Raw genomic sequence first — 26,575 nt, 5'->3', positions numbered from 1 at the left:
TGTATTATTTTCAGTTCTGGATATTTTTATCCGGAGATTTTGATTTTCTTTTTCCGGATTTTTATATCCAAAACACAAAAATATATTTTGGATTTATTTTTCTAGAATGCATTATTTTCAATTCTGGATTTTTCTTTCCAGAATAAAGGATATTTTCGAAAATTTTGAAATTATGTTGGATGCAGAAAAGTGTTGGGTGCATGGAGCATTTGCCGTGAGTAATAGCATCAAATGGACCTGATGAATGGGCCTTTATCGGGTATTATGTACCCGAATTAAACGCGTCATAGCCACTTAATAAAACGAGAGCGGCGCATATTCCGGCATTGCCACGCACATCCTTCACACCAACTACCTTTTTCTCTTCTTTTATCTTCTCACACCGTTCCAAAATTCATCCACACTTTTCCCACACATCAAAATAGTGTTATTCAATTCAGAGTCTCAGAGTCACTCACTCCACACATCCTTCTGTAGCTCTCCCAGGCGAGGCCATGCCAACTAACGACGATTTTCAAGGTATTTTCCCTATCTTTTTTCAAATATTTATTTACATAATTGGAGTTAAAGATTTGATTTCTTGCTTCTATGAATCATTCTGTTGCTTTGGATGAGAGAGTGAGTTTTTTTACGAAATGTAGGGTTGAAGAGAAATGTGTTTTATGACCATCTGAGAAGGGATGTGTGATCAATTAGGTTTTCTTCCTAAGGTTTCAAAGTAATAGCTTGTTAAAAAATGTAATTTTTCATAGGGTTTGGTGCAATTTGATGTGACTTCTATGGTGTTGGTTTCTTGATAGAGGAAAGATTGGGTGGACATGAAATCATAGGTGGATCAGAGCTGGCTTAGTTGTCACGCTATTTGTATAGACTGGGATATTGCTGTGTATGTACTAACTAGTTGCATGTGTTTTTTTTTATATATATTTCAGGAGTTTCAAATTGCTATGTGTTCAAGAGTCGATTGCAGGAGTATGCGCAGAAGGCAGGGCTTCCCACGCCTGTCTATGAAACTGTCAAGGAAGGGCCTTCCCATGAGCCTTCTTTCAGGTCAACAGTGATAGTGAATGATGTTCGGTATGATTCTTTGCCTGGATTTTCCAACCGGAAGGCAGCAGAGCAGTCGGCTGCCGAGGTTGCTTTGGTGGAGTTGGCCAAATCGAATGTAGTTAATCAATCCATCACTCAACCTGTTGTAAGTACTCTTTAACCAGTATCAACCTTTTGTGGTTGCAAAGTGTGGGTTTTCACATGTTATACTGTGCTTCTCATGATATATGTTTAAAAAAAAACCCTTTTTGACCTATGTTGTTTAGGGTTTTTTTGGGTAAAAGTATGATTTTTCTTCCATTTTCTAATGCCTTTTTTCACCAGACGAAGTAACTAAAACCCAATGCAGGAAGTAACTAAAACCCAATGCAGGTTAAGCCTCACTACCTAGAGCGTTACAAGGAAATTTTTGGGCCTAATGCAAGTGTTTGAAACCCTTTTCCTTGATCATTCTGCAAAACGCTCCCTTTTACACTTTACAAACCTACTAATTATAGAATTTGTTATGTTCTATTTCTATTAATTTCACCACCAGCTTTCATTTTTTACCTCATTACTATGTTCTTATTTCTCTTATATTGATTGTTATTGTGTGCTTAAACTATGTAGGACTTCTTAATTATGGTTTTCTCAGTATTCACTTAGTATAAGTTATTTAGTGTGCTTTATTATATTTCAAATAGTGGTCATCCCACTTCTCACTATAGTGGTTTCAAAGTTTGCAACTGCACAGTGCTATCTGAGATTGATAACGATGCTTAATTAATAGAATATTTTTTGGCCAAGTAGAATTTCACTTTGCAAATTATATTTTCACCCACCTCAGTCATTATTTGATTATTGGAATATGCATGATTAGTGGTTATCTGATCTGACACTTTTAAGAGTGCATAGCTTTGTTGCGCTATTTTTTGGCATTTGTGCTTGTTGCATTGTCTCTCAACAGATATTACTTTTAGTTTCAACATTTTGGTCACCTTCAGCTGTACTAGTTATTGTGTATTTGCTGCCTCTGACCATGTTAGTGGTGTTTACTTCCAGCATGAAACAGGATTGTGCAAAAATTTACTTCAGGAATATGCCCAGAAAATGAACTACGCAATGCCTATGTATCAGTGCAAAAAGGATGAAACACCTGGTCGAGCATCAGTATTTTCATGTACGGTTGACATTGGAGGTATACTCTATATTGGGGGAGCAGCAAAAACCAAGAAGGAAGCAGAGATTAAAGCTGCCAGAACTGCTTTATTAGCTATCCAGTCAAGTGCAACTCATGCTTCCCAAAACCAGGTTGGCCATCCAAAGTTGACAGTCCTTCCATGTAGAAAAAGGGTTGCAGAATCCGTTTCTATAGCCGATGAAAATTCAAATACTCCAAAGCCCAAGAAAGCTAGATTTAAAAGGAAATCTTCTAAGAGGAAAAATCCTAGAGATAAGATAGGCCCGATTCATACTGAAAATGTTGTCGGTATTGGAACAAATATCAATCATGAAGTAGAAACACAAGCAAGTGTTAATGATGAATCTGGTGTGCATGAAATGAAATCTGAAAAATTCACTTCAGAAGTCATGAAGAATTTAGAGAATGGAATATCATTTAATTATCCCGAGAAAGAAGTGTTTGCTGTGGAGAGTTCTTTTGTTTTTGAAAATGGAAAGTCAGCAGAATTGTATTCCAAGGAGAACAATCTTGGTTCTGTTGTTGCAGAACTCTCTTCCGTGTCTAATGGAGACATATTGGAAACAAGTGTGGAGATGAACAAACAGCAATACAATGGAGAAATGGTTTCCGACCATTGTGTTGTAGGGGGTTGAGACTGAAAGTATTAAATTATTAGAATGGAAAGATTAAACTATTAGCATGGAAGATAAGATTCAAGCAATGCTGGGCATTTATTAATAGGAACCTTGAGGATTCCAACTGTTTTTCTTTGTTGGGTGTCACTCAATTAGGAAAGTAAAACATAGAATGTGATGATTTTCAAAGCATGTTGATAATTTTTATTAGTGATCTGATGAGGATGTGTAACACCATTTATTTATATTGTATTAGTACATTTGAGTTATGTTCCATTTGTCAGCGACATAGGAAGTGGATTTGGACGGGTCTGAGTTTATATGAAAAATGCAATTTCCTTTTCGAGTTTTACTCTAAATTTGAAATGTGTATAATAAAGGATTCACTGCATGTGTTGGTTGGTGGAAGCTCAGTTTCTTTCAAATGTTTTTTTAATTAAAAATTATACTGAAATTTAGTGTTAAGGATTTAATATTAATTTATTTTTTAAAAAATATTTAAATGAGTTATCTACCACTTTAATTTTTTTTATTATATATAGTCATTAATGTAAATCCTCTAAAACATACGAATTTTGATAAATTTTTGTTTTATACCATCCATTGTTTGGCGTGGAGAATTCTTCTTTTTGCTTTGTTTCTACAAGGAATAAAGATCACTTAAAATTGTAAACTATATTTTGTCAAATATAATTTTATCATAACAAATTGATGAGAGTTGTGACATTATTTTGAGAAATTTACTCCGACATTTAATGGAATTTGTTGCTAAGAAATTTACACACAAGAATAACTTTAATTTGTAGTAAGTGAAAATGTCCATTCTACTTATGTTAGAAAAAAAGTTGTATAACGTAATATTATTAATGCTAGGAACCTATGTTTTGAAAGAAATCTTAGAAATATACAACCTTTAGATAAAGGTAATAAAATCTCTACATAATCAAGAAAAATGTATATATCATGCAAATGCATCAAGGTGAGTCTATGTATTCATAATTTTAACTATTTTTTTTATTTAAAAGATATTGATGTTGCGGTTTACCATGAAGATCAAATCATCATTATTCTTGATTTTTTGTATTTTATATTGAAAATAATTTTCAGTAGAAATTTATTATAATGGATAAAGTCAATAACTTTATAATCTTGAAATTGAAAATGTATATTATCAGTTTATTTAATGAGACCAATTTAAGTGACGTTTTAATTGTACGAGGAAAGAACAAAAAAGTGCGGTATGTCAAATACAATTTTATCATATCAAAATATAAATTACATAACTAAAATACTGAATGACACAAAAAATGACATTTTGAAATTCTCATTTTTCAAAAAAAATATTATTCAGAATATATTAAAAAATTACATTACAAATTTTGAAAACATTATAGAAAAAATATATTCCAAATATTTTTTAAACTATGTAATGGAAGGTTTTGAGAATAATTTAAAACATTTATAGGATATTTTTATAAAAGGTAAATTTTTCTATTTTCAAGAAAGTTTTTCAAATTGGCTTTCGAAAATAATAATTGAGTTGTGACTTTGGTGTTTTCTAAGATGTCTTAAACTCCAAAATGAAAATTATTTTTTGAAAAGTTTATTTTATAATAGGTAAAAGTTATTTCAAAATACATCTTCAAATTCTCATTTTGTAATATTATTTTTCAGAATATTAGCACAAGATTGTTTTGATATATTCTGAATAAGATTTTGTAAGAAATTTAAAACATTATTTTTGTTTATGAGAACAAAAATTACACAAACTCTAAACCCTATTATTAATTATTAGAGAACAATGAGATCTGGTGAAACACTATAACTCAAAACGACGGCGAAGGGCCGAAGAAGTGTGAATTACGTTTGAAAATGCACGGTAGGCCTCGCAAAGCGTTGAAGCAAGAAGATGAAGCTGCTTTATCTGCCAAAACTCAAAAGCTTCGTTCACTTCAAGCTCACTTTCTTGCTAATCACCACAATCGCATGTTGCTTCTTCCTCCTTCAACTCTCTCTCTCTCTTTCTCTTTCTCTTCTCCTTCGATTAATTCCAATTGCGCAAATTTGGTTGGTTGCAGATATAGCAAGGAAGCTCTAGATGTGAGTGCGAAGCTTCTAGAAATTAATCCAGAGTGCTACACAGCTTGGAATTACAGAAAACTCGCCGTTCAACACCTCCTCTCTAACTCTGATTCCGATCCTCATTCTATCTTCCAAGACGAGCTCAAACTCGTGCGTGTTCACTCTCAGTTAATCTGGTTCAATTACTTGGATAAATAATTAGTTTATTTTATTTTTTCTGTGAATCGAATTGCCAGAGTTTGTTATTTGTTTCCAATGGTTTAGGTGGAGATCGCGCTGAGGAAGAATTTCAAGTCTTACGGCGCTTGGCATCACAGAAAATGGGTGCTCAGCCAGGGGCATTCGTCCATCGACAACGAAATGCGCCTTCTGAATGGTTTTCAGAAGGCCGATCCTCGAAATTTTCACGCGTGGAATTACCGAAGGTTTAATACTGCTTCCTTTTGATGTTCTCTTTTCAACCAGAGAAAGAAAATTATTCAATTTTGAGAAATTTTTTGTTTCTCCTGTTTATTTGTAATAGTTAATAAAAGTTAACTTTTGCATTTTGAAAAATGAAATAAACACGTTTTCAATGCAGTTTTGCGAAATAATTCTATTTAACTGCCACTTGAATGCTGAACTAAACTGTTAGGTTGGTTTCTTTTTTTGTGTTGATTTTACTTCCAGGTTTGTGACCGAACTGATGAAACGATCTGATGAGGATGAGTTGAAGTACACGGAGGAAGTTATAGGGGCTAATTTCAGTAATTACTCTGCATGGCACAATCGTAGGTAGTTATAACTAGAACTTTACTCATTCAAAGGGGCATTCTTGTGCTTGCTGACTGTATGCGTTTTCTGTACGGAGCCACTCCTTTAATTACCTGAGTTATAAGTATGTTTTTCGGAACTTGTGAATTGACCATGGACTGTTTTGCTTGTGTTTGCATGTGCCTCTGAAAAGGCATGAAATTGAAATGTTTGGAATAACGTTGTATCTTCGTATTGTACGTCTTGTTGACATATTGTTTACATATATTTGTTTTATTCTTGAGTCATGTCCGCAAAATAAGCATTGGCATTTATCAACTCTACATAATTAAATGTTTTCCATGTGAGCCTTCGAGGTGCACTTTTGATATCTAAGCTTGATCAATTGTGACCAAGACACATGCAACTTAAAGGAACTGCATTCTTTAGGACTTTATTTCATGGGTAAAATTTAACTAGTCTTGATTAACCAAAATTTGTTTATCTAAACCAAAAGCTGAGAAATGTGTATCAACTAATTTTATTAATACATATTGCATTTGGAATTTTTCAGTGTGCTTTTGTCTAGTTTGTTGAAAAGAAAGGTTGAAGGATATTTCCCAAAAGAAATTTTTTTGAAAGAGGAGTTTGAGCATGTCCACAATGCTATCTTTACTGATCCAGATGATCAGAGTGGCTGGTTTTATCATCTTTGGCTTATTGATCAAACAGTGAAAACTGATGCTCCTCTACTTGTTTCGTCTTGGCCATCCCATGGATCTAATATAACTGTAATTAGGGACAACGGCCTTCATGGCTGTGGTTTGTCTCTGCTAAATGGTACACTATCAGACACTAGAACTCTACCGATCATTCTTGATTTCAATCAAGCTGTAGAAGGAATAAACTCATCCACAGTGTCTATTAAATCTGAACTTTTAAAGGAGGAACTTGTTTGGAAACCACTTTCAACGAGCAATTCAAATACTGCTCAAGTTTGGGTTGTATATCTAAACCTTGGAAATATGGAACTTCAACAGTCAAAAACCTACTCTGTAGATATCAGCATTGGACATTCTAAGGGTATTGTATCTTCTAATGAAAATCACTACGCTGATCCTTCCCAAATTTCCTTTAAGGTGTTTGTACAGACTGCATCTATTGAACATTCTGAAGGACAGGGTGGAAAAAAGACTACATGGAAGCATACAAATTTCCATAAAATTGATCATTTTAAGGAATCAGATTCCATTATTTCTGCTGTTCAAAATCACCATATTCCAACAACTTCCAATTGGCACACTGAGGAAATTGGTGAAGAAATAACTAAATTTCGGGATTTATTGTCAGACTATGATTGGTAAGGTTTATTTATTAAATAGATAACATTGTGATTTGAAATGCCACCTTGGAAGTTTTATTTCTAGATAATCCCTTTTCTTTTTTTAGTAAAATTGGAAAGCTTACTCTTGCAAGACTTTTGACTGCTCTTGATTCGTTATCATCTCAACATGATGGAAGAATATCTAACACTGAAGAAATTCTTCAACTTTACACCGATCTGATGAAGTTGGATCCAACACATTTTCTATACTACAAAGACGAGCATAGTCTAATATCACTAAAGCAGGTAATTTACTTTTTTTCAGAATTAGCTATCTATCATAACATGATCTCATTCGACTTTCACTGTTGTTGATAAAGATGTCAAATACTCTTGTGAATATCTGTCAGCATTTGTTAATATGACAATGATAACAGCTAGAATATATGGACCTTGCATTCTTGTATCTGTTGTCAAATGAGATTGTTTACTTCTCTGTTTTCAAATTAAAATCAGCAAACATGACTGGGAATATATGTATTTGTTTTTGACAGAAAAGTATTTTTCACGATTCCCATTTGAGATGTGGGAAAAAAGTGAAAGCTGAAAATATTTTCGGAATCAAACTGGCATTTTGTAGAAAAATCAGTTGACTGGAGAAAAGGCATTTAGAAAACAAAAGAATTTTCTATTTTTTTTATTCTGGTTTTCCTATAAAATCGTGCTAGACTTTTGAAGCTTTTATCTGGCCTTGGTGGTGTATATTTACTTTAGCTTTACAATTGTCCAATTGTCTGTATCTTCCACAATACATCATTTTTCTCTTTTTATGTTTTTATGATTCTGCAGATAACTTCAACTAGGGACTCTTTACTACCATACTGCCACTACTATAAAGATGCAACAGAAACAATCACTGGTTATGTTTCTCTACAATTACAAAATCTATCATTGTCTCGACTGGGATCCATTGAGAATTTATTGTGGGTGCAAATGCTAGACCTTAGCCACAACGAACTTCAATCCATTGAAGGTAAAACTCGTGTATCTTATAAATTTGTTGTAACTTAGTTTTTCCATCTGTTCAAATACAACAATAACCTATCCATATTCCTTATTATTGGGCTGAACAACACGTATTCTAGCACATTTATCATACATTCTTGAAACCCCTTAATATTTTATACTTATTAAAGTGCATAAAGTTATGCTATTCTATTTTCTCTTTAACTTACTCAACAAAATGTTTTAGTTGTATTAGCAACCCACTAGTCCTGTTTCTATCCACGTTTCCTTCACCAATTAAGCACAAGCTATCCTCCTTTTGAATCTATTTAGCTTCAGCAAACTACTGATATCAACAGTTTAATGAAATTTAATAAATTAATATTAATGATTTAAATGTTATTTTGTTTCTTGCAATATATATTTACTCAGTTATAACAAACATGATTTCCAAGTTCTTATGCTGAGGAATTCAATCCTGAAAGGTTGTCTCTAGCTTAGGCTATATCCTTGGCTAATCACTTTTTGGAAAGTTTAGCTTTTGACGTATCTAAAAATTGAAGTAAATATCTCATACTTAATCTTTTTGACAGGATTGGAGGCAATGCAACTTCTATCTTGCTTAAATCTGAGTCATAATAAAATTGGTAGCTTTACTGCTTTGGGGCCTCTCAGATTGGTTAAGTCACTTAAAGTGCTGAATATCTCCTACAATGAGTTGGGTTGTCACTCAGTTGACACAACGAGATACTTATGCCCGTCTCCTCTATCTCACACCGAAGAATTTGCATGGGACCGTTTTGAAATCCTCACTGGCAGTGTTAGCGCCACAAAATTCTGGGAAGTTTTCTTGATTTTTGGAAGTTTGACATTGACAGAATTAAACATAATAGGGAATGCAGTAGCCGATGAAAACTTCAGGTCATTTCTTGTCAAAGTTTTGCCAACGCTCAAGTGGCTAGATGACGAAGAACTATCTTGACCTGTCTTGGCTTTTAGAGATGCGGTTTTTTCTTACTGGTATAATGTGAAGATATTGTCAAACATAACATTTCTTAACCCGTTTTGCATTTGGTCCTAGTTGGTATCAGGTGTACTGTCTATACTACAAATTCCGAGTGACTTCTTGGATAAGTAATACAAGCTCCTTGCTCAAATCTCTGCTTCGCCTTAAGCCGTGAAGAAGATGCAGTTTATACGATCGGTGATATTAGGCTTGAATTACTCTATTTATGTAATTTTTGATGCTGAGACATGAAGGTGTAGTCCGTCCTTGTGAAGGACGAAGTATAATTTGTGTATCAATCTCATGTTGCTTTGATCTTAAACTTTTATTTTGAACATTGTATGCTTAAAAAACGGTTCTATGACTTGCTGCCTTGCTTTGCTAGGAGTAAATTGATTTAGAAATAGAAAAAAGACAAGTTACGAATTGAAGAGGTTTTGAAATATTTAGGAAATTGAAGTTGTATTAAGAATAACTTTACACGATCCAAGTTGGATGCTGCGGAAAAAGGTCTCCAAGAATGAACTAAAATGTTCACAGAAAGTTTATGAGGCCCAAAACTTCATACATGTTACTCACTTTGAAAATATATAGTCTTTATATAAAGGCAATTGCTTCCTGCGCCATATTACTGCAAAATGTTCTTAAAAAAATGGGTACATATAAAAATACATTTCAGACTCCCTTTTTTGAACACAATAATCTCTTTTGGATATATTTTTCAAAATGTATTATTTTCAATTCTGGATTTTTTATCTAGAATGGAATTTTGATTTTTTTTTGAATTTTTATTTCTGGAACACAATAATCTCCTATGGATCTACTTTTCCAGAATGGATTATTTTCAATTTTGGATTTTTATTTTCGAAATAAATCGGAATTTGAAAATTTTGTTAGGTGCCGGCTCAAAAATGTTGGGTGTAGTCTTTGCCATATATAAATCTTTTAAAATTTTGAAAACTGTCATTGCCTTTTGAAATGCTCAAAATGCATAACTAAATTACTTAGGAGCTTAGTTCACAATAATGCAATCTTACCAAAATGGATCAGAATAATCTTGATATACTGTCCAGTATTGTTCGTTAGGGTCAAATTAATTCTTTCAAATCAGATATTGTCGGAAGACTCAAAGCAATCCAAGGAAATAATCATCAAAACGTTGTTCTTGTTCCTCTAGTTTCCTAAGTGGACCACGGCTGGAAAGTTTTCTGAACGTGATAGGTGCGTACTGGTAGAAAACCTTAAAAAATGGAAGACATTGGTTTCGGGTGGCAGATGCTCAAAAATGCCTTTCAAAGTAGACTGATGGCTGAAGCTGCAAATGAAAGTATAGTCTTTCGAGAAAAGAAGTTGGGGTGTATTGGTTGGAAGTGTTTTAGAAAGATTGAGAAGTGATCTGTTCAGAAGGAACGAGTAAAACAGTGAGCAGAAGTTATCATACAACGCAGCATGTGGGACACGGGTCAATGTTTTAATGGAATGGAACATTTTCAAATACGTATGTCATACAAGTAATTAAGCTTTTTTTTTCTAGTTTTTGACGTCTCACAAATTCTGTTTACCACGCTTATGAAGTTATGGGAAACGGTTACAAGAAAAAAGGTATGTCTTACTTCTTTTTACAACGCATTCAATACAAGTCCACTAATGCATAATTTGAAATCGAATTGAGTTATTAATTATGTTCGTGCAAACACAAGCTGGCGACTTAATCAGAAATCATTTTATTTACTCGTGCTGAATATTGAAAATTAATAAATATCTATCTCAAATTCTAAATCAAGTAGTTTTTCCTCAATTGAAAATCAATCGATTGGTACTTAGGACGAACTTAGCTTTTAGGTTCTACGTCTAGTGATTAATACCTGTAAAATAGATCCTTAAAAACAGCTAAAAAAGTGGGTTTAGGGTTGTTCCTGCTTTACATACGAGGGTTGTTCTTGCAATTGAGGAACATGTCATTGACGACATGCCGAAGAAGTAATCCATGTAAAAACACAGAATCAATCCTTAGAGCACACACACTTTTGTAATTACTGAGACAGCTCAGTATCCAAATATGAAATTCAACCCAAAAACAATTCATAATATAGTACTCAGCATTATATACCAATTTGATTGAGATGGTAAATCTAGCAACCAAAGCAGCAGATGCTGAGTGATATGATTCTAATAATCATGCTGCATGGTCTAAGACATTTATACAGCAAAGGGCTCTCAGCATCCACCCTAGTAATCTATCCACAGCATGCCTCTCTTATTTATTTATTTATTTCTAAATAGTACAAAATTATACTTGGTCCAATTTTTTTTAAAAAAAGTTAATTTAATTTACATGTTTTTAACATAGTTCAGAATTAATCAGTGATTCAAAGTTGTTCTTTGGTCCACTTAGATTTCATTTTCCTTATTCATCACACTTAACCTCTTTTTCCTACCTCTGCAGTACCTCAACTTTTTTTTTTAATTTTGGCAAGAACAAGAACAAAAAATAGTTACTCCTCAATTGGAGTGGCATTTTAGGGTGGGGTTTCACACCTAAAACAAAACTTTAATTTTTATTTCAGGAGGAAAAAAAGAAGATCAGTGAATGAAAGAACAAACATTGGAGAGGTAAGAGGAAGAATTGGGTGTCAGATGAGTGTACGTGAGATGATGAAGAGAATTAGAATTGGGTGTCAGATGAGTGTACGTGAGATGATGAAGAGAATTAGAATTGGGTGTCAGATGAGTGTACGTGAGATGATGAAGAGAATTATTACTAAGAAGTGAACTTTACAAATTAAATTAGCTTATTAGCTTCTGAGTATCCACTTCTGAGTCATCTATAGTAAATGTTCAGAAAAAACCCTTAACAGGAATTCTCTGAGGTGGGGAAATACCGTGGAAGAGAGGAGGAGAAACGAAGAAATTGATGGGGTAATTTTAAATATTAACGTAGTTAAACTTAAAACTAACACGAAGGATCGTTTTAAGGTAGTTTTACAAAAGTGCATTTTTTAAAAGTAAGAAATCAAACTGAATAAAATGGTAATAAAACTTTCAAAGCAAAAAGAACACAAACATGACCGAAAAATGGAATATTACACTTTGAAGCGTGGCAATCCTAGCCATTATGGAGGCATCGAGTAACTGCTAACTGTAAAAGATAAAAACAACTGCCTGTATATGTAATGGTACTGTGACTTTTTGGCAGAAGAAGGTCCCCTCACCAATTGTTTTCATGTGTTTGCATTTAGTCATTTTCTTCAGAGTTAGTTCTTTTTAGTAGTTCTGAATTAAGTACATTTCATAAAAAGCACTCCTGTTCTTGTGTTCTCACCAACATACTTAGGAACAGAACATAAAAGAGATTTTAGGGTTTAGGTTTACAGAAAATGAAAAGTTGAATGAAATACAAGGTAGTGTGTGAGGTAAGAAAAATTTCCCTCACTATACGTAAATTTTCGTAATTTAACACCTGTAGAATTGAAATCCTTGGGCGAAAATCATTATTGATGCTAGTGCTATACTTAAACATCCAATCACTGCATCCATAATTGAAGACTATAAACAACCATATTAGTAATAAACATACAACAACCAAAGCGAAGACATCTCAAACCTTTGATTCGGTAGACGAACCCAACCTTTTGAGAGCTTCCTGAGCCACATTCAATTGCGGCTCCAATTCGAGAGCCTCTTTATAAGCCTTCTTCGCTTCCTCTCCCATCTCATTTCCCTCACAACACTCTCCCAACATGCACCACGCTTTCGCGTTCCGCGGACTCAGCTTCACCGACTCGTTCAAATCCGCCAGCACCGAGTCAGCGCGCCGCTCGCTCAACGCGATCTTCAGCTCCGCTCTCTTCAGCAGCGCGTCGCCTCTCTCGTCGGCCGCCAGCGACGCCGCAGCCAGTGGAGACAGCGCGGCGTCCAGCGCGTCCAGCGCGTTGCTACGGAAGCCCTGGAGATCGAGCGCCATGGACTTCAAGAAGTGCGAGGCGGCGTCCTTGGGATCAAGCTCGATGGCCTTCTCGGCTTCCGCTAGGGCCTGTTTAGCGAGGGAAGTTGTGACGGAGGCGGTTTTGGATCTTCTGGCTTGCGCGATGAGTTGCGCGCCTTTGACGAAATGGCCTTTGGCTTGGACGGCGCGTGGGTTTGGGGGACGGTAGCGGAGCTTGGCATAGAGGCGCTGGGGAATGCCGTGCATCCAGAGGAAGGAGAAGATGGCGAGGGAGATGACAATGACTTGTAGCGCAATATCGCGAATCATTGCTTTTTTCTCATCGGGCTCCATTTTTTGGATTGCGGTGGTAGTAACGGATCTGCAGAAGGAGGGATATATAGATAGATTGATGGAAGAGAAGAGTAGAGGAGATGATGATAAGAATTTATTTTCTGGTCTTCAGTCAGAGACTCTATGCGTAGCCGCCATGCTTTGACTATTCCTTTACCTTCACTCCAGGTAAAGGAACTAATGCACATTTATTTATGGAAAATCTTACTTTATTTATTGTTTTAAACTATTCCCTCCACTATTTTCTAAACTAATCAAAACATAATTCAATTATGTTTCTCACTATTTTATATCGCCTCTTCACCCTTAACCTCTCACCATCATAAATAATTTTCTAATTCTACCACTTTTTCCTTCCTATTATAGGAGAGAGAAAACAGGACAACCCATTACTTTTTTTTTTCTTTTTCTTCAATTTCACTATTGAAGTTGTATTTTACTATCAAATTCTTAATTTTGTCAAATTTATCCGTGGCCTTTCACCAAAGTGATAACCTGTAACAATATAAAATAATATTTTAATAAAGTAATGTAGTATTAGAACACATGAGATATACTAAAAAAAAGTTTATATGTTTAATGTAAAAATATTACTTTAATTTTTTTCTCTCTGAGTATATTTTAATAATATTTTTTAAAAACACTCGGTTAATTTGGATATTTTATCCAATTTTACGTGAATATTATTAAAATGGAGTAATATTTTTAAAGTTATGAATATGATGTGACACCACCTTATTTTGAGGAAGTCGTGTTAATCTAACACGAGTTTGTTTACCGTCTCGATGAAGTTGTGTGAATCATGACGACTTTAACGTTGATGAAGAAGTTGTGTGGTTACTTTGTTTAATTTAATTTTTTTATCATTTTAGTGAAATCGTCTTAGAATTTAATAACTATAGTTGATGTTATTGAAAGCTGAAATCGTGTATGGTTCACACAACTGAATATACTTTAATTAAGACAACATTCGAGGTTGCATGCTACTTCTATAGTGTTGGGCTTGGAAATACATTAACTGCAAAAGACATTAATATTGCACTTGATTTTCTATTTGAAAAATTGTACATTTATTAGTAAGTTGACAAACTAACACATTTTATGATGTACTTATACTTGTATAAATTTTGCAGTTCTTCTTATTAGTATGACACGCTACAAAACACTGACCAACTCCAACTTAACCTCGTTGATAACCAGGTTGAATCTTCTTCTCATGGTCATGTAATAATTACATGATCAATCATGTGGCCAGTCCAACGAGTTCGATTTTTATCAATCTCCAATGACCATGTACACGGATAATCATCATCACATGTCTTTCCCATCTCCGTTCTAGTAGGTTTCGTACACATACAACATTTTTTTTCTAATCAACTAGATGAAAATATGTTCAAAACTTCAACATTCATTTATATACAATCTAACATCATCCATGCACTATTATTGATCTATAATGCCCTCATAAGGACCCAATAATCGGTCACAATGATGATCACGAAGACAAAGACCATAACAAAGATCCAGTCTACCTCCTCCCACATCAACAAAGCATAAACCTCAAAAGAAACCGAAAAGACAAATAAAAAATCTCCTTGTAACATATGTCATTTTATAAATAAATTATTTCCATCATGTAACAAATTTGAAATTCATTTTTTTTATTCTTTACTTTACTCTCTCTCTTTTTATTTTACATTGAAATTTATAATTTCATTATTTTTGCACTATCTTACAAAATAATCACACAAACACCACACACACATATATATAAATATAAATATAAATATAAATATAAATATAAATATAAATATAAATATAAATATAAATATAAATATAAATATAAATATAAATATAAATATAAATATAAATATAAATATAAATATAAATATAAAATAAAAAAAAAAAAAAAAAAAAAAAAAAAAAAAAAAAAAAAAATAAAATATAAATATAAATATAAATATAAATATAAATATAAATATAAATATAAATATAAATATAAATATAAATATAAATATAAATATAAATATAAATATAAATATAAATATAAATATAAATATAAATATAAATATAAATATAAATATAAATATAAATATAATATAAATATAAATATAAATATAAATATAAATATAAATATAAATATAAATATAAATATAAATATAAATATAAATATAAATATAAATATAAATATAAATATAAATATAAATATAAATATAATATAAATATAAATATAAATATAAATATAAATATAAATATAAATATAAATATAAATATAAATATAAATATAAATATAAATATAAATATAAATATAAATATAAATATAAATATAAAAAAATATAAATATAAATATAAATATAAATATAAATATAAATATAAATATAAATATAAATATAAATATAAATATAAATATAAATATAAATATAAAATAAAAAAAAAAAAAAAAAAAAAAAAAAAAAAAATATAAATATAAATATAAATATAAATATAAATATAAATATAAATATAAATATAAATATAAATATAAATATAAATATAAATATAAATATAAATATAAATATAAATATAAATATAAATATAAATATAAATATAAATATAAATATAAATATAAATATAAATATAAATATAAATATAAATATAAATATAAATATAAATATAAATATAAATATAAATATAAATATAAATATAAATATAAATATAAAATATAAATATAAATATAAATAAAATATAAATATAAATATAAATATAAATATAAATATAAATATAAATATAAATATAAATATAAATATAAATAAATGCACACAAACTACACTACTTAATTTTCATTCTAACCATAATCACAAAATTTATTAATTTTCATATTTTTAACATATATTATTTTTATATTTATTGATTTTTAAAAAACCAACTACTATGTCTTAGTTTTGGTATTACTAATTTATTTATTGAATCACTTCATATTTTATTAATAACAAGATAATCTATTTTTACTTCTCAGAAAATATATTTTTATATAAACAGTCAATAACAAAATACAAAATAAAAAAATAAAAAATAAAAGTGAAAAAGCAAAATCGCGTGAAGGGTGCATAACTTCAGTACATGCATAAGCAGTTTCAATCTAGCACAACTTTACTTCAATTAACACATAATCAACCATGCACAAATTCAGCTTTCAATGCCACATAACCAAAGTAGGGAAAACCTAGCACTACTTTATTAAAAACTAGAAAAACATTAACATTACAAAAAGGTTATAACTAGACTACTTTATTATTATTTTTTTAAAAAAAGCTTCAAGGTTAGTATATTGTGCTACTTGACATCTCAGTTAGGCTGACACCTCAAGTAACAATCATTTGTCATCACATGAAAAAATATTATTAAAAAAAATAAAAATAAAATACAAAAATATGAAAGGACTATAACAAAATCCATATGTTAACAAAAACGATACATAGGTAGATTATACCTATTAATAAAGAATTTTAAGAACATATTAGATGAAAGTCTATTATACCAATAAAATGATTCTCTATGAATAAATCATAAATTAACCAATTATCAGCACACACATTCTCTCCACGAAAAATATGAATAACCTTAAACCTTATTTTTCCACAATAATTAATACAAGTATTCAATCAATTACGAAACAATGAACATTTGTAATAACTTTACTTCATCATTAACACTACTTCAATGCCATCCTAAACAAATGGTTAGAAATACTAAATTTAGTCATTTCACATAACATATTGCCTTTGACCTAATTATAATGCTTTTGAAAAAAAAAAACGCATCATCATTAAATCAACATGTCGTTAATACGTAGTCTTGTCTTATTTTAAATGAATATCACTATCACATGACTTTTAAATAGTTCACATTATATTTTCATATATTTTTATTTACATTTTACTTATTTATAAATTAAAGTATTTTTATTGTTAAGACATTGAGTCTTATCTAATTTTTTATTTATTTTACTTTAAGACTCCCATCATATTATATCAATTCATTATAAGTAGCTCATTTTAGAGTTTTTTAGTAAGATGTATCTTAAACATTTTTAAGACCCTTGCATTAAAATACTCTTAAAATTTATAAAATTTTAAAAAACTATATAATAAAGTGTGACAAAGAATAAATGATAAAATTAGCATATGATAATAATTAAACAGGGAAATCTCTAATTAAACCTAATTATAAACCACGGCGAACTTATTAATGTCTACATTTATCCTCTCTAATTTTACCGAACTTACCTTTTCTTTTCTTTTTTCTTACATAGTAACAATTTACTATTTGTTTATTCTTCCACCCATAACTTTTTATTTATTTAGAAAAGTTTGAAACGTATATTAACAACTCTATTTTGAGTCACTCAATTCAAAATATATTTTATTTTAAATAAAAATATATATTTTCAAATTACGTAATTAAAAAATTATCCTTTAAATTTTATAATCTAAAATACCTAAAAATTACTAAAAGTATATTTTAAACTATATAATTTTTAAAAAATTGAATTACCTAAAATATACTTTTAAATACCTAACCTTAAAGCATATACTGACAATTTGCATATATTTTCATAAAAATATAACTACAATATATTTTTAAATTATACACATTACATAATTAAAAAAACATATTTCAAATTATACAATCCAAACTATCTAAAATATTTTTAAAAAATTATACAATCTAAAAGTAAATTAGATAATTTAAAATCTTTTTTATACTTACAAAAACATAAATAATAAAATATTTTAAATTATACAATTCAAAATATTTAAAATACATTTTTAATTATATAATATGAAATTTCTAAATTACAATTATAATCTAAAATACATTTTTAAATTATGTAATGAAAGTATATTTTTAAATTTCAAATTTCACACTCCAAAATACATTTTCAAATTATATTACATAAAATATTTTCAACCACGTATTAAGATATTCCAGGTGCAGTATTGTTATGTCTCGACCCATTTTGGGGAGACCACGGCTCAAACAATAATTATAATTTTGTCAGGGTTACACTTGTTAGTTAACGTTTCCATAAAACGGGCAAGAAGTTTCAGTCACAAGAAATTTATCTATGTATCTCCCATGTTTATAGATTCTGCCGGAGATTTTACCAGCTTCTTTAGTGACTCAACTATGCTACCAAATGATGGCCGCTCACTAGGGTCACTGCCAAGTAAATAAAGCAAGCATCAGAAATAGCAGTAAACGTTTAGCAACATAGAAAAATCAGTTGTTAACAAAGCACAGACAACACGTGAATTATGCAGATTTTTCTGAATGGAGATCTCTAGTCTCCCTTTGAGAGCTGAAGTGAGAAATGCTGAAATGAATCTTTAACGTGTCAATAGTACTAATATCAAAGTATCACTTATCTAATCCATGCGTTTAGATTGATTTATCCTTCTGTCAATAACTAAATGGATAAGCATTTTTTTCAAAAAATTGATCAGAAAGATCCCACAGTCTAAAGCAATAGAAAAAAAAGTAATGGTGTTGAAAGTCTATTATATGTGCAAACCTTATCGTATATGTACAAGATGTGAATTTGAATTGGGATTAGTATCAAAAAGTTTATTGGATCACCCACCCAGATTCTGCTTGCATTATTCTAATAGAATTGGAACGAGTGGCACAAATATGTTCATAATTTACAAGCAATGGCATAGCTAAGACTTACTCGGCCCAACAAGATTCCATGAGGGAGGCCAATGCTTGGGAGATGTTTGTAGGGATAGCAAGCCTCCTGTTCTGGAAGGCAACAGCTCCAACCACCTGAGAGTTCACATGGTGAATGATCATTTTACAATCTATTAGTAAATTTAGGAGGTTTCATTAAGCAGTTGTTTGAAAAATGCAAGTTCGCATGTATACCTTTACATCTTATGTCCTTTTTAAATTAACAAATTCTTGTAAATGGTCCCTACTACTGTATAAATAAACACATAAGTAAAAAAATGGTTTCTAACATTTAAAATTTAGAGCATATATATTCATTGTGTTTACCTGGGCAGGACTAAGTCCACTCCATGGCTGTTTCATGGTCACAAGTTCCCACAGGATAACTCCAAAACTGTATACGTCAGATTTCTCATTGGAGGGTTCTCCACGAAGAAATTCTGGAGCCATCCACTCAGGCTAAAAATAAAATTAAGAGGTACACACTTATTGAGTTAGAGTGCTGTGAAGTTAAGGTTCAACCTGTGAAATATTAGAAGAATGACCCAAAACCCAAGTCTACAGACAAGAATGCAAGTCCATTGTTCACCAGCACACACCTCCCATCCGACTGAACCAAGCCAACAACAAAAGAATTGACACTCAAAAAACCAATCATCTATCAGCCCATGATTGTTTCATTGTTCCAGGTAGTAGGCAACAAGTTAGAAGTGGCAGTGAATTACATTCAGAAGTAGCTACAGCATTTCAAGTTTAGAACTCTTAATTTCAAACTCAAAAGTGCTACTCCAGAAGATGAGGAAAGAACTGGACTTTTACTCACAAGATAAATTGGAAGTTATAACAAGAAATTGATACGATTAAGTTTGCAGAATGAGAAACACGAGGAAGAATCTTAACTGTTCCAGCAACTGATTTGGATGGTATGCAAGTGTTTGCCTTAAATCTGGACAATCCAAAATCACAAACCTGAACATTAAATAAATCATCAACTTGCATAAAGTGGTTAAAATGTCATTATAAACTGCTAAATCAGTAGCATTCTTACCTTCACAGTCCAATTTTTGTCCACTAACAAGTTTGGGGATTTGAGATCCCAGTGCACAATTGGAGGTTTAAGACAGTGGAGATAATTGATTCCTCTAGCCTGCAATTAAACAAATGATATGTTATATACAAGATAACTATTTAGTACATATCAATAATAATATCTACTGCTACAAACCACATCCAAAGCCATCCGTAGCCTCCTCCTCTTATCCAGAATTTCACCAGATGCTGGTCTGTATAGCAAGCGGTATAAACTACCCCTGTCACAAAAAATGTATAGCAACAGTAAGGCAACCAATCCTTTATGCAAGAATGTGAAATCTTATGGTCAAGGATATAAGAAGTTGGTTTTCTTACCTGGGCAAATATTCTGTCACTATTGATAGATGGGGGCGTTTTGTAACAGACCCCATGAATAACACCACATTTGGATGGCGAACCCGTTTCATTATTGCAACCTAAAGCAATGTAATAACCACTTCAATCTAACTATCTTCTCTGCTTTACCACATTAATAGAAGAGGGTTTCATAGACCAAGTTCTACATCTTATTGTGGATAACTAGTATTGCATAAAAAATACTAGTATGTCAGTGCTACACTGTTCATTATGGTGCCCCACAAACTATGCTAACTTGAATAATTAGAGTTTATGACATGCAACAGTATTATACTAGTTGGAGAATTGTGGTGTCTGTAAATACCAGGAGATGATTTTACAAATTAAGATTCCGATAGACCTGAAAAGAGGTGTGTACATTTGAACTTAAAAGAGGAATACAGGTGGCCAGCCGGCCAGCACCCAATTGAAATGAAATGCTGCCATGCATGCACAAGTAGAAGACGTGTTTATATTTAGTTGTGCAAGAATCATAAATCGTGTATGCATAACAAAGGCCAGGCCTTAATATATGTAAATAATTTCACCCATCTAGATAGGGAAAAAACTAGAAACAAACATTCAAATAGGGAAACTGAATAAAACAAGATAAGCAATCACCAAAAAGAAAAGATATGGCCAATGCTAGTACAACACAAAAAAAAAACTTGTACTTTTAGGAAAGAGAGCTTTTTATGATATAGAATAGGACAAGTACACAAGGATAAGCCAAAATAATATGTTATTTTGATAATCATAATTGAATGCCGGCTTACAAGTATGCCTTGCCTCAAAAGTACCATATTTATACCATTTAAATAATACAATAAAAATCATAAGCAATGCAAAAATAGAGGCCTAATACATTTGTCTCATGAATACATACCTCTCTCAGAAACTCCTTCAACTGATCATCATGGAAATCCTGAACTGTTAAAACCTTGACTGCAACATCCTGCAATTTATAAAATAATATAATGTAATCGCTTCATTTTGGTGGACAAGTGTCCTTCATCCAATTGAAATCGGACAAAGAAAGAAAGTATATTGTATGAAGTAATTGGAAAACTACATTTATAAACTAAAATGAGATTGTCCTAGATAAAATTCAACACAATGAAAAAAAAGTTCACATTAACACGTACCGATCCATGCCATTCAGCACGGTACACTGTCCCAAATGAACCTGTAAAGTGAAAAAGGCAGCAGCATTTAGAGTCCTAATGGGGAAACAAGTTCAAATACCAAAGTTATGTGGATTCTATAAGAATAGGGGGAAGCAGAAAAAGTACCAGCACCAACACGCTCTTTAATTCGTAAATCCTCCCATGATATCTCAAGCCAGTCCATGGCAAGTGATGGTTCAAGATTTACATATCTTGGAATATTCCCTGCAGGTAAACAACCCTTGTTTTCAATTATATTGTCTACCTGTTTCAGTTCTGACTGGCTGGATGAACCAAGTATAGATCGCTTGAAACTACTTTTCACCACAGAACTTCCATTTACAATGATCTCATTGTTGGAAATTTCTTGTACTTGTACTACATCTTCGCTAACGCTTGGATATTCATGTAGTGATGCTTCGATGGCTGGATGAAGAGCTTTAGAATCATCTTCATGGATGGTAGGCAAAACCGAACTAAGAACTGCACATTCATCCTCATTCCCTTCGAATCCAGAAGGAATTGGAGATGGTTCTGTAACTTCACAGATTTGATCAACTGAAGCATAAATGGAACTTCTTGGCAAATCAGTTTCTTTAGCTTGTTGATCATTATTTCCGCAGCCTGCAGTCCAAATCATTAAATAATATGGCTAAGACCAACTATAAATTAGATTACTAGAAATCCTCTCTGCTCGTTATAAAATTTACCATTAACAAAACCGCAAAAGCACAAGTTACCCAGTTGTCCCCAAAGGTTTAAAATTAAAAATTTGAGTCTAACATGCTTCACAAGCTTGAGAAGAAGGCAAAAAGCTTAAAGCAACTTTAAAATATGAAGCATAAAAGAGAGAATCTGACAGAAGAGAAGTACGAAAAAAAGAAAAAACTATGGCTCAAACTTGATTTAGTGGCCTGAATAGCTCAACTCAAGGCAATATAATTACTTACTTTAGAAAGAGGAGTGATATTTGACACCCATCAAGTAAAATACATCTACTACACAATCTATAATATTAATATGTTTATTAGATTCTTTAATTTTTTAACTTAAAATACCAATATATATTATTAAAATAGTTGTTAGGGGGGTGTAATTTTTTTGGGTGAGTGTAAATATTAGAAAGTATACTAATTGGTACAAAAAGAAAAAGTGTGGAAATAATGAGACCATACTACAAATGAGTTTAAATAACATGCATCAAGTATACACTGATGGCTACACTAATTATTCCTAGTTGTTAAATACTAAAAGGAATTTGAAGATCAACTATCCAGATAGGTCAAACACAACATACCTGAATATGGAAGATTTTCAGGATTAACAGTTCTGTTATTGGAACCTACAGATTCAGAACTTGCTATGTCCTCCATATAAGGTGATTGTGATTCTTTTAAGTGACAAATTTGAAACGGGGAAGGCATTGAAGAAACATATGCTCCATTTATTGAGGAATCTGGTCCATGGACATTTCCTGGTTCCCCAACTAGGTCGACCACATACTCCCTGCAAATGAGAAAACATATCATGATACCTATGAGAGTAGGAAGTAGTGTCATATGCCTCTAATAAACAAACGTGTCGACAAGAAGTTGTCAGTTCTATGCCAAAGTTCTGATATGCAAGCAAAAAAGGTATATGTAATTATTCAAATTATGGTCAAGACAACCTGTTGAAAGATGCCTAAGGCCCTAGATAGAAATTACAGTGAACTCGAAATATAACAATGAAAATTTGGGGTTAAGAAGAAAAATGATTTAAACTACTGATGAAATCCCATGTAAATATGTTTATGCTTGACAGAAATTCACATTGTCATTACTATCAACCGATAACATTGTCATTACTATCAACGGATAAAAGACAGCAAAAATGAGCACCAAAGTCGAGTGTTGTACTAACCTTGAGAGCTGTCTGTCATCTTTAATTTTGACTAGACAAGAGGATCTATGATCTGCAACACAGTACTTGCAACCACGAGCTATACGACAGGGCAAACCTATGTAATCTGCCAATCTCTGCATTCAAAATCCAATTAACAGTGAATAACTAATCTGTAACAAGGTTATCAAGAAACATTAATACGTCCAACTAAGTCCAAAACAATCCCAGGCAACACTAATGCACCCTCTTCTCGCATCCAAAATGCTCAACAATATTGTCACTCAACTGAAATATTCTTCGATCATACCCTACAAAACAATAAATTCAGGAAAACATTAACTTTTCACCTTAAAAAGAATTGCCCGATGCCTACAAAGCCCAGTAGACAGGCTGCCAATGGGAAGCACAACACACTTGTGAAAATTCCTCAACTTCTTACTAACCAACTTCCAGCGCTTGTGAAGATCGCCTTGCTCCACCGGAAACATACCCCTTCAAACATTCAAACATCAGATTAATAAAAAGAAGAAAAAGTGACTTCACACTCCCTCGAAGAACAGATACACTCCATCTGATTCTTACCCCATACAAATGGCTACCAGTTTCCCTAGTTGTTCCACTAACACCAAGGTGTTCTCAGAAGCACAATACAACTCTTGCGCCTTATCTTGTAGCAGCTTCAAGCGAGAGTCCTCGCGTCTATCAACAAGCACCACCTCCATACAAGTTTCGCTGGGCTCAACCGCTTTTAGCGCCATCAAAGTAGGTATCCTTCTACCTTCTTCGACATCATTACACATCACCCAAAGATATGGATTCATCCCCAATATGTTATAAAACCCGTCAGATATCTTGTCCGTGTAAGATAAACATCCACTCACCTGAATCATAATAAAAATTAGACTTTAGATTTGAATATAATAAAATAAAACTTAGATCCAGTTTCTTAATCCCCTTAAAAGTTGTTCTCCGATTAAAATTAGAGTTTTACTTCAATAATCCACGTAAATGTTTACAAAGTGTAAATATGGTTCGCAAGGTAAAACTCTAATTCGAATTAGAAAATACTAAAAAAGAACATAAGAAACTTCATATAAGTTTTATCCAACGATGTTCTGTTTAATTTTAACAATGAAGTGAGTTTTGCACCCATAGGCGATAAGAAACGGATTCAGCATCCCAGGTTTCGGTTCCTGGAGTGAGAACAGGTTCAGTGACGAGGCTAGCCAAACAGTTGAGCCTCCTCGCTAACGTGAGTTGCAAGATGTAGCTCTCTTTCGACTTCTTGGCCAACTTCTCCGTGACCTGTTCTTCCTCCTCATCCTTGTGCCTCGGCGCAGCGATAGTAGTGAGTGTGCGAGACGACGACGTTTCCTCCTTAATGTCGCTGGAAAAATTGCAATCAAACGTCGTCCCCGAAAACAAGCTTCCAGCATAGCTGCTCCCGCTTGATAGCCTCGGCAGCGAAACCTGCCGGTCGAAGCTCTGGTCAACGGCAGCGTCCTTGACGGTGGTTTCGGGCTGAAGAAGTAGGTCGCCGTCGCAGTGGTGGCTGGAGTGGCTGACTTTGTTGTCGATCAGCCAATCGCAGAACGCAGCGATTTGCTTGTGTTTGGTCCGAAACTTGTCGCCGGCGGCGAACAGGTCGGAGACGGCGGAGTGCTCAGCGGAGGAGAGAACGACGTCGTTGTCTTTAATCAGAAGCGGTTTTTTCGGAGTGCCGCTTTCGACGCTCAACGTGTCATGTTTGATTGAGTTGACGATTTTCTTTTTCTCATGATCTAATAGCTGTTTGGTAGATTCATCCAACCCTCGCTCCGGGAATTGACGCGGGAAAATGTATGTGGTTCTGTGAGGCATTTTCGCTCACCACTTGTTTTCGCAGTCACGAAACTCTCGCACTTCACAGACACAGATATTGCAAGCACTCACGTGCGAGCCAACGGAATCACAAACCACTTTTACTTTCCGTCTTCGCCGTTTCGGTCCTCCTCCTCCTCCTTCTACAACCTCAACCTACCTCACTGTAAATTGTTCAACCGATTCCACTGCTAACCATGGATAATAATACAGTGTTATGGAAACATAAACTGCGTTCAACTCTTTCCGAATCTGAAAACCACGTTCGAAAAATGAAACCGCAATATCGAGCAACTGAAAGTTGCGGATTAAATGCACGATCGATTACGGTGGTTTCTGAACATAACTATGAATTCTTACGAGTGAAAAGAGAAGACGGTGATTTAAGCAGTGGGAGATTGAAGAAGAAAAAGACTAATGGAGAATGTGAGCTATGGTTGTGACTTTTGACGTTAGTTGTGGTTTTTGCTGTGCAAGAAACACTGAAGTTTGTAGCATGGAGTTGGAATGAGAGAGCGAAAAGGAAATAATATAAATCCGTATGCTAACAAACGCTGGGGTATGGGTGCGCACCATTGTTAGAAAAGTGACACGTAAAACTTATAACCAATCATAGAAAGACACGCAAGGGTAAAGATGCGCACTGCGCATGACATGTAGTTTAGTGCTTCTGCTGCTACGGGTTTCTGTGTAGTAGGAGCAGTTATAAAACTGGGGGAGTCATGCATTTTCTTCAGCCAATCAGCCTCCTCGAGATTGAGAGAAAATCATAAGTTTATTTAATTTTGACCCTCATATGCCTTTTAAAAATAAAATTAATTCGTTTTGACCCTATTTAATTAGTTCATACTTATTTTAGTTATTACATTTGCATGTATAATTAGATTTTATTATAAAATTTGTGACAGGAAAAAAAGTTATTTATTAAATTATATTTATATGGATAAGTGTTCTTTTACAAGTTTTAATAACTCGTTGCAGTCCTCTTATCCTAATCCGTAGATTAATAATGATTATTTCAACAATTATTGTTAATTTCTCACAGAAATTTAACTCGATTAGTTTTATGATAGATAAAATAGTCAAACTTTTTAATTTAAAAAGTTACCGTAAGTCTAATAGGCTCAAATTATTTTAAGGATAGAAGAAAGAATAATTTTTTATGAAATTTTAAAATTTAAAATAAACAATATTGTAAATGCGTTAATTGAATTCTATTGTCGAAAATCTTACATAAAAATATTAGAATA

At 32.5% G+C, this 26,575-nt stretch overlaps 4 protein-coding genes across 4 annotated transcripts; 2 read left to right on the top strand and 2 right to left on the bottom strand.

Annotated features, from left to right (window-relative positions):
* The first annotated feature begins 313 nt into the window (after positions 1-313).
* Positions 314-3,206, top strand: LOC137821243 (double-stranded RNA-binding protein 1). Its single transcript, XM_068625743.1, has 3 exons — positions 314-519; positions 933-1,195; positions 2,092-3,206. The coding sequence occupies exons 1-3, from the start codon at positions 495-497 to the stop codon at positions 2,863-2,865; spliced, it is 1,062 nt and encodes a 353-aa protein (XP_068481844.1). The 5' UTR covers positions 314-494; the 3' UTR covers positions 2,866-3,206.
* A 1,313-nt stretch (positions 3,207-4,519) lies between these two features.
* Positions 4,520-9,360, top strand: LOC137822790 (geranylgeranyl transferase type-2 subunit alpha 1). Its single transcript, XM_068627789.1, has 8 exons — positions 4,520-4,835; positions 4,926-5,079; positions 5,194-5,354; positions 5,599-5,703; positions 6,236-7,021; positions 7,111-7,291; positions 7,835-8,018; positions 8,584-9,360. Exons 1-8 carry the CDS (start codon positions 4,720-4,722, stop codon positions 8,970-8,972), a joined length of 2,076 nt encoding a protein of 691 aa, XP_068483890.1. The 5' UTR covers positions 4,520-4,719; the 3' UTR covers positions 8,973-9,360.
* Positions 9,361-12,386: 3,026 nt separating this feature from the next.
* On the bottom strand, positions 12,387-13,531 carry LOC137822789 (uncharacterized). The gene has a single exon (XM_068627787.1). It carries the CDS (start codon positions 13,273-13,275, stop codon positions 12,595-12,597), a length of 681 nt encoding a protein of 226 aa, XP_068483888.1. The 5' UTR covers positions 13,276-13,531; the 3' UTR covers positions 12,387-12,594.
* A 4,658-nt stretch (positions 13,532-18,189) lies between these two features.
* On the bottom strand, positions 18,190-26,102 carry LOC137821681 (serine/threonine-protein kinase CTR1-like). The gene is made up of 15 exons (XM_068626392.1): positions 24,615-26,102; positions 24,048-24,346; positions 23,813-23,957; positions 23,484-23,599; positions 22,879-23,087; positions 21,708-22,205; positions 21,561-21,601; positions 21,302-21,370; positions 20,395-20,495; positions 20,213-20,297; positions 20,036-20,134; positions 19,888-19,956; positions 19,315-19,446; positions 18,989-19,083; positions 18,190-18,477 (listed from the first exon to the last, which is right to left on the bottom strand). The coding sequence occupies exons 1-15, from the start codon at positions 25,323-25,325 to the stop codon at positions 18,381-18,383; spliced, it is 2,766 nt and encodes a 921-aa protein (XP_068482493.1). The 5' UTR covers positions 25,326-26,102; the 3' UTR covers positions 18,190-18,380.
* Between the last annotated feature and the right edge of the window lie 473 nt (positions 26,103-26,575).

The sequence above is a fragment of the Phaseolus vulgaris genome, chromosome 9 (genome assembly GCF_000499845.2).
Source record: "Phaseolus vulgaris cultivar G19833 chromosome 9, P. vulgaris v2.0, whole genome shotgun sequence".
Lineage (NCBI taxonomy): Eukaryota > Viridiplantae > Streptophyta > Magnoliopsida > Fabales > Fabaceae > Phaseolus > Phaseolus vulgaris.
The sequence above is the reverse complement of the archived record's forward strand: the minus strand, read 5'-3'. Positions and strand labels throughout refer to the sequence as shown.

Coding starts and splice junctions, on each gene's coding strand:
- LOC137821243 (XM_068625743.1), top strand. CDS start 495: ATGCCAACTAACGACGATTTTCAAG. Junction 520..932: donor AACTAACGACGATTTTCAAG/GTATTTTCCCTA, acceptor TATATATTTCAG/GAGTTTCAAATTGCTATGTG. Junction 1,196..2,091: donor AATCCATCACTCAACCTGTT/GTAAGTACTCTT, acceptor GTTTACTTCCAG/CATGAAACAGGATTGTGCAA.
- LOC137821681 (XM_068626392.1), bottom strand. CDS start 25,325: ATGCCTCACAGAACCACATACATTTTCCCGCGTCAATTCCCGGAGCGA. Junction 20,496..21,301: donor TGAAGGAGTTTCTGAGAGAG/GTATGTATTCAT, acceptor ACATTGCTTTAG/GTTGCAATAATGAAACGGGT. Junction 20,135..20,212: donor TACGGATGGCTTTGGATGTG/GTTTGTAGCAGT, acceptor GTTTAATTGCAG/GCTAGAGGAATCAATTATCT.
- LOC137822790 (XM_068627789.1), top strand. CDS start 4,720: ATGCACGGTAGGCCTCGCAAAGCGTTGAAGCAAGAAGATGAAGCTGCT. Junction 5,355..5,598: donor CACGCGTGGAATTACCGAAG/GTTTAATACTGC, acceptor TTTTACTTCCAG/GTTTGTGACCGAACTGATGA. Junction 7,292..7,834: donor GTCTAATATCACTAAAGCAG/GTAATTTACTTT, acceptor ATGATTCTGCAG/ATAACTTCAACTAGGGACTC.
- LOC137822789 (XM_068627787.1), bottom strand. CDS start 13,275: ATGGAGCCCGATGAGAAAAAAGCAATGATTCGCGATATTGCGCTACAA.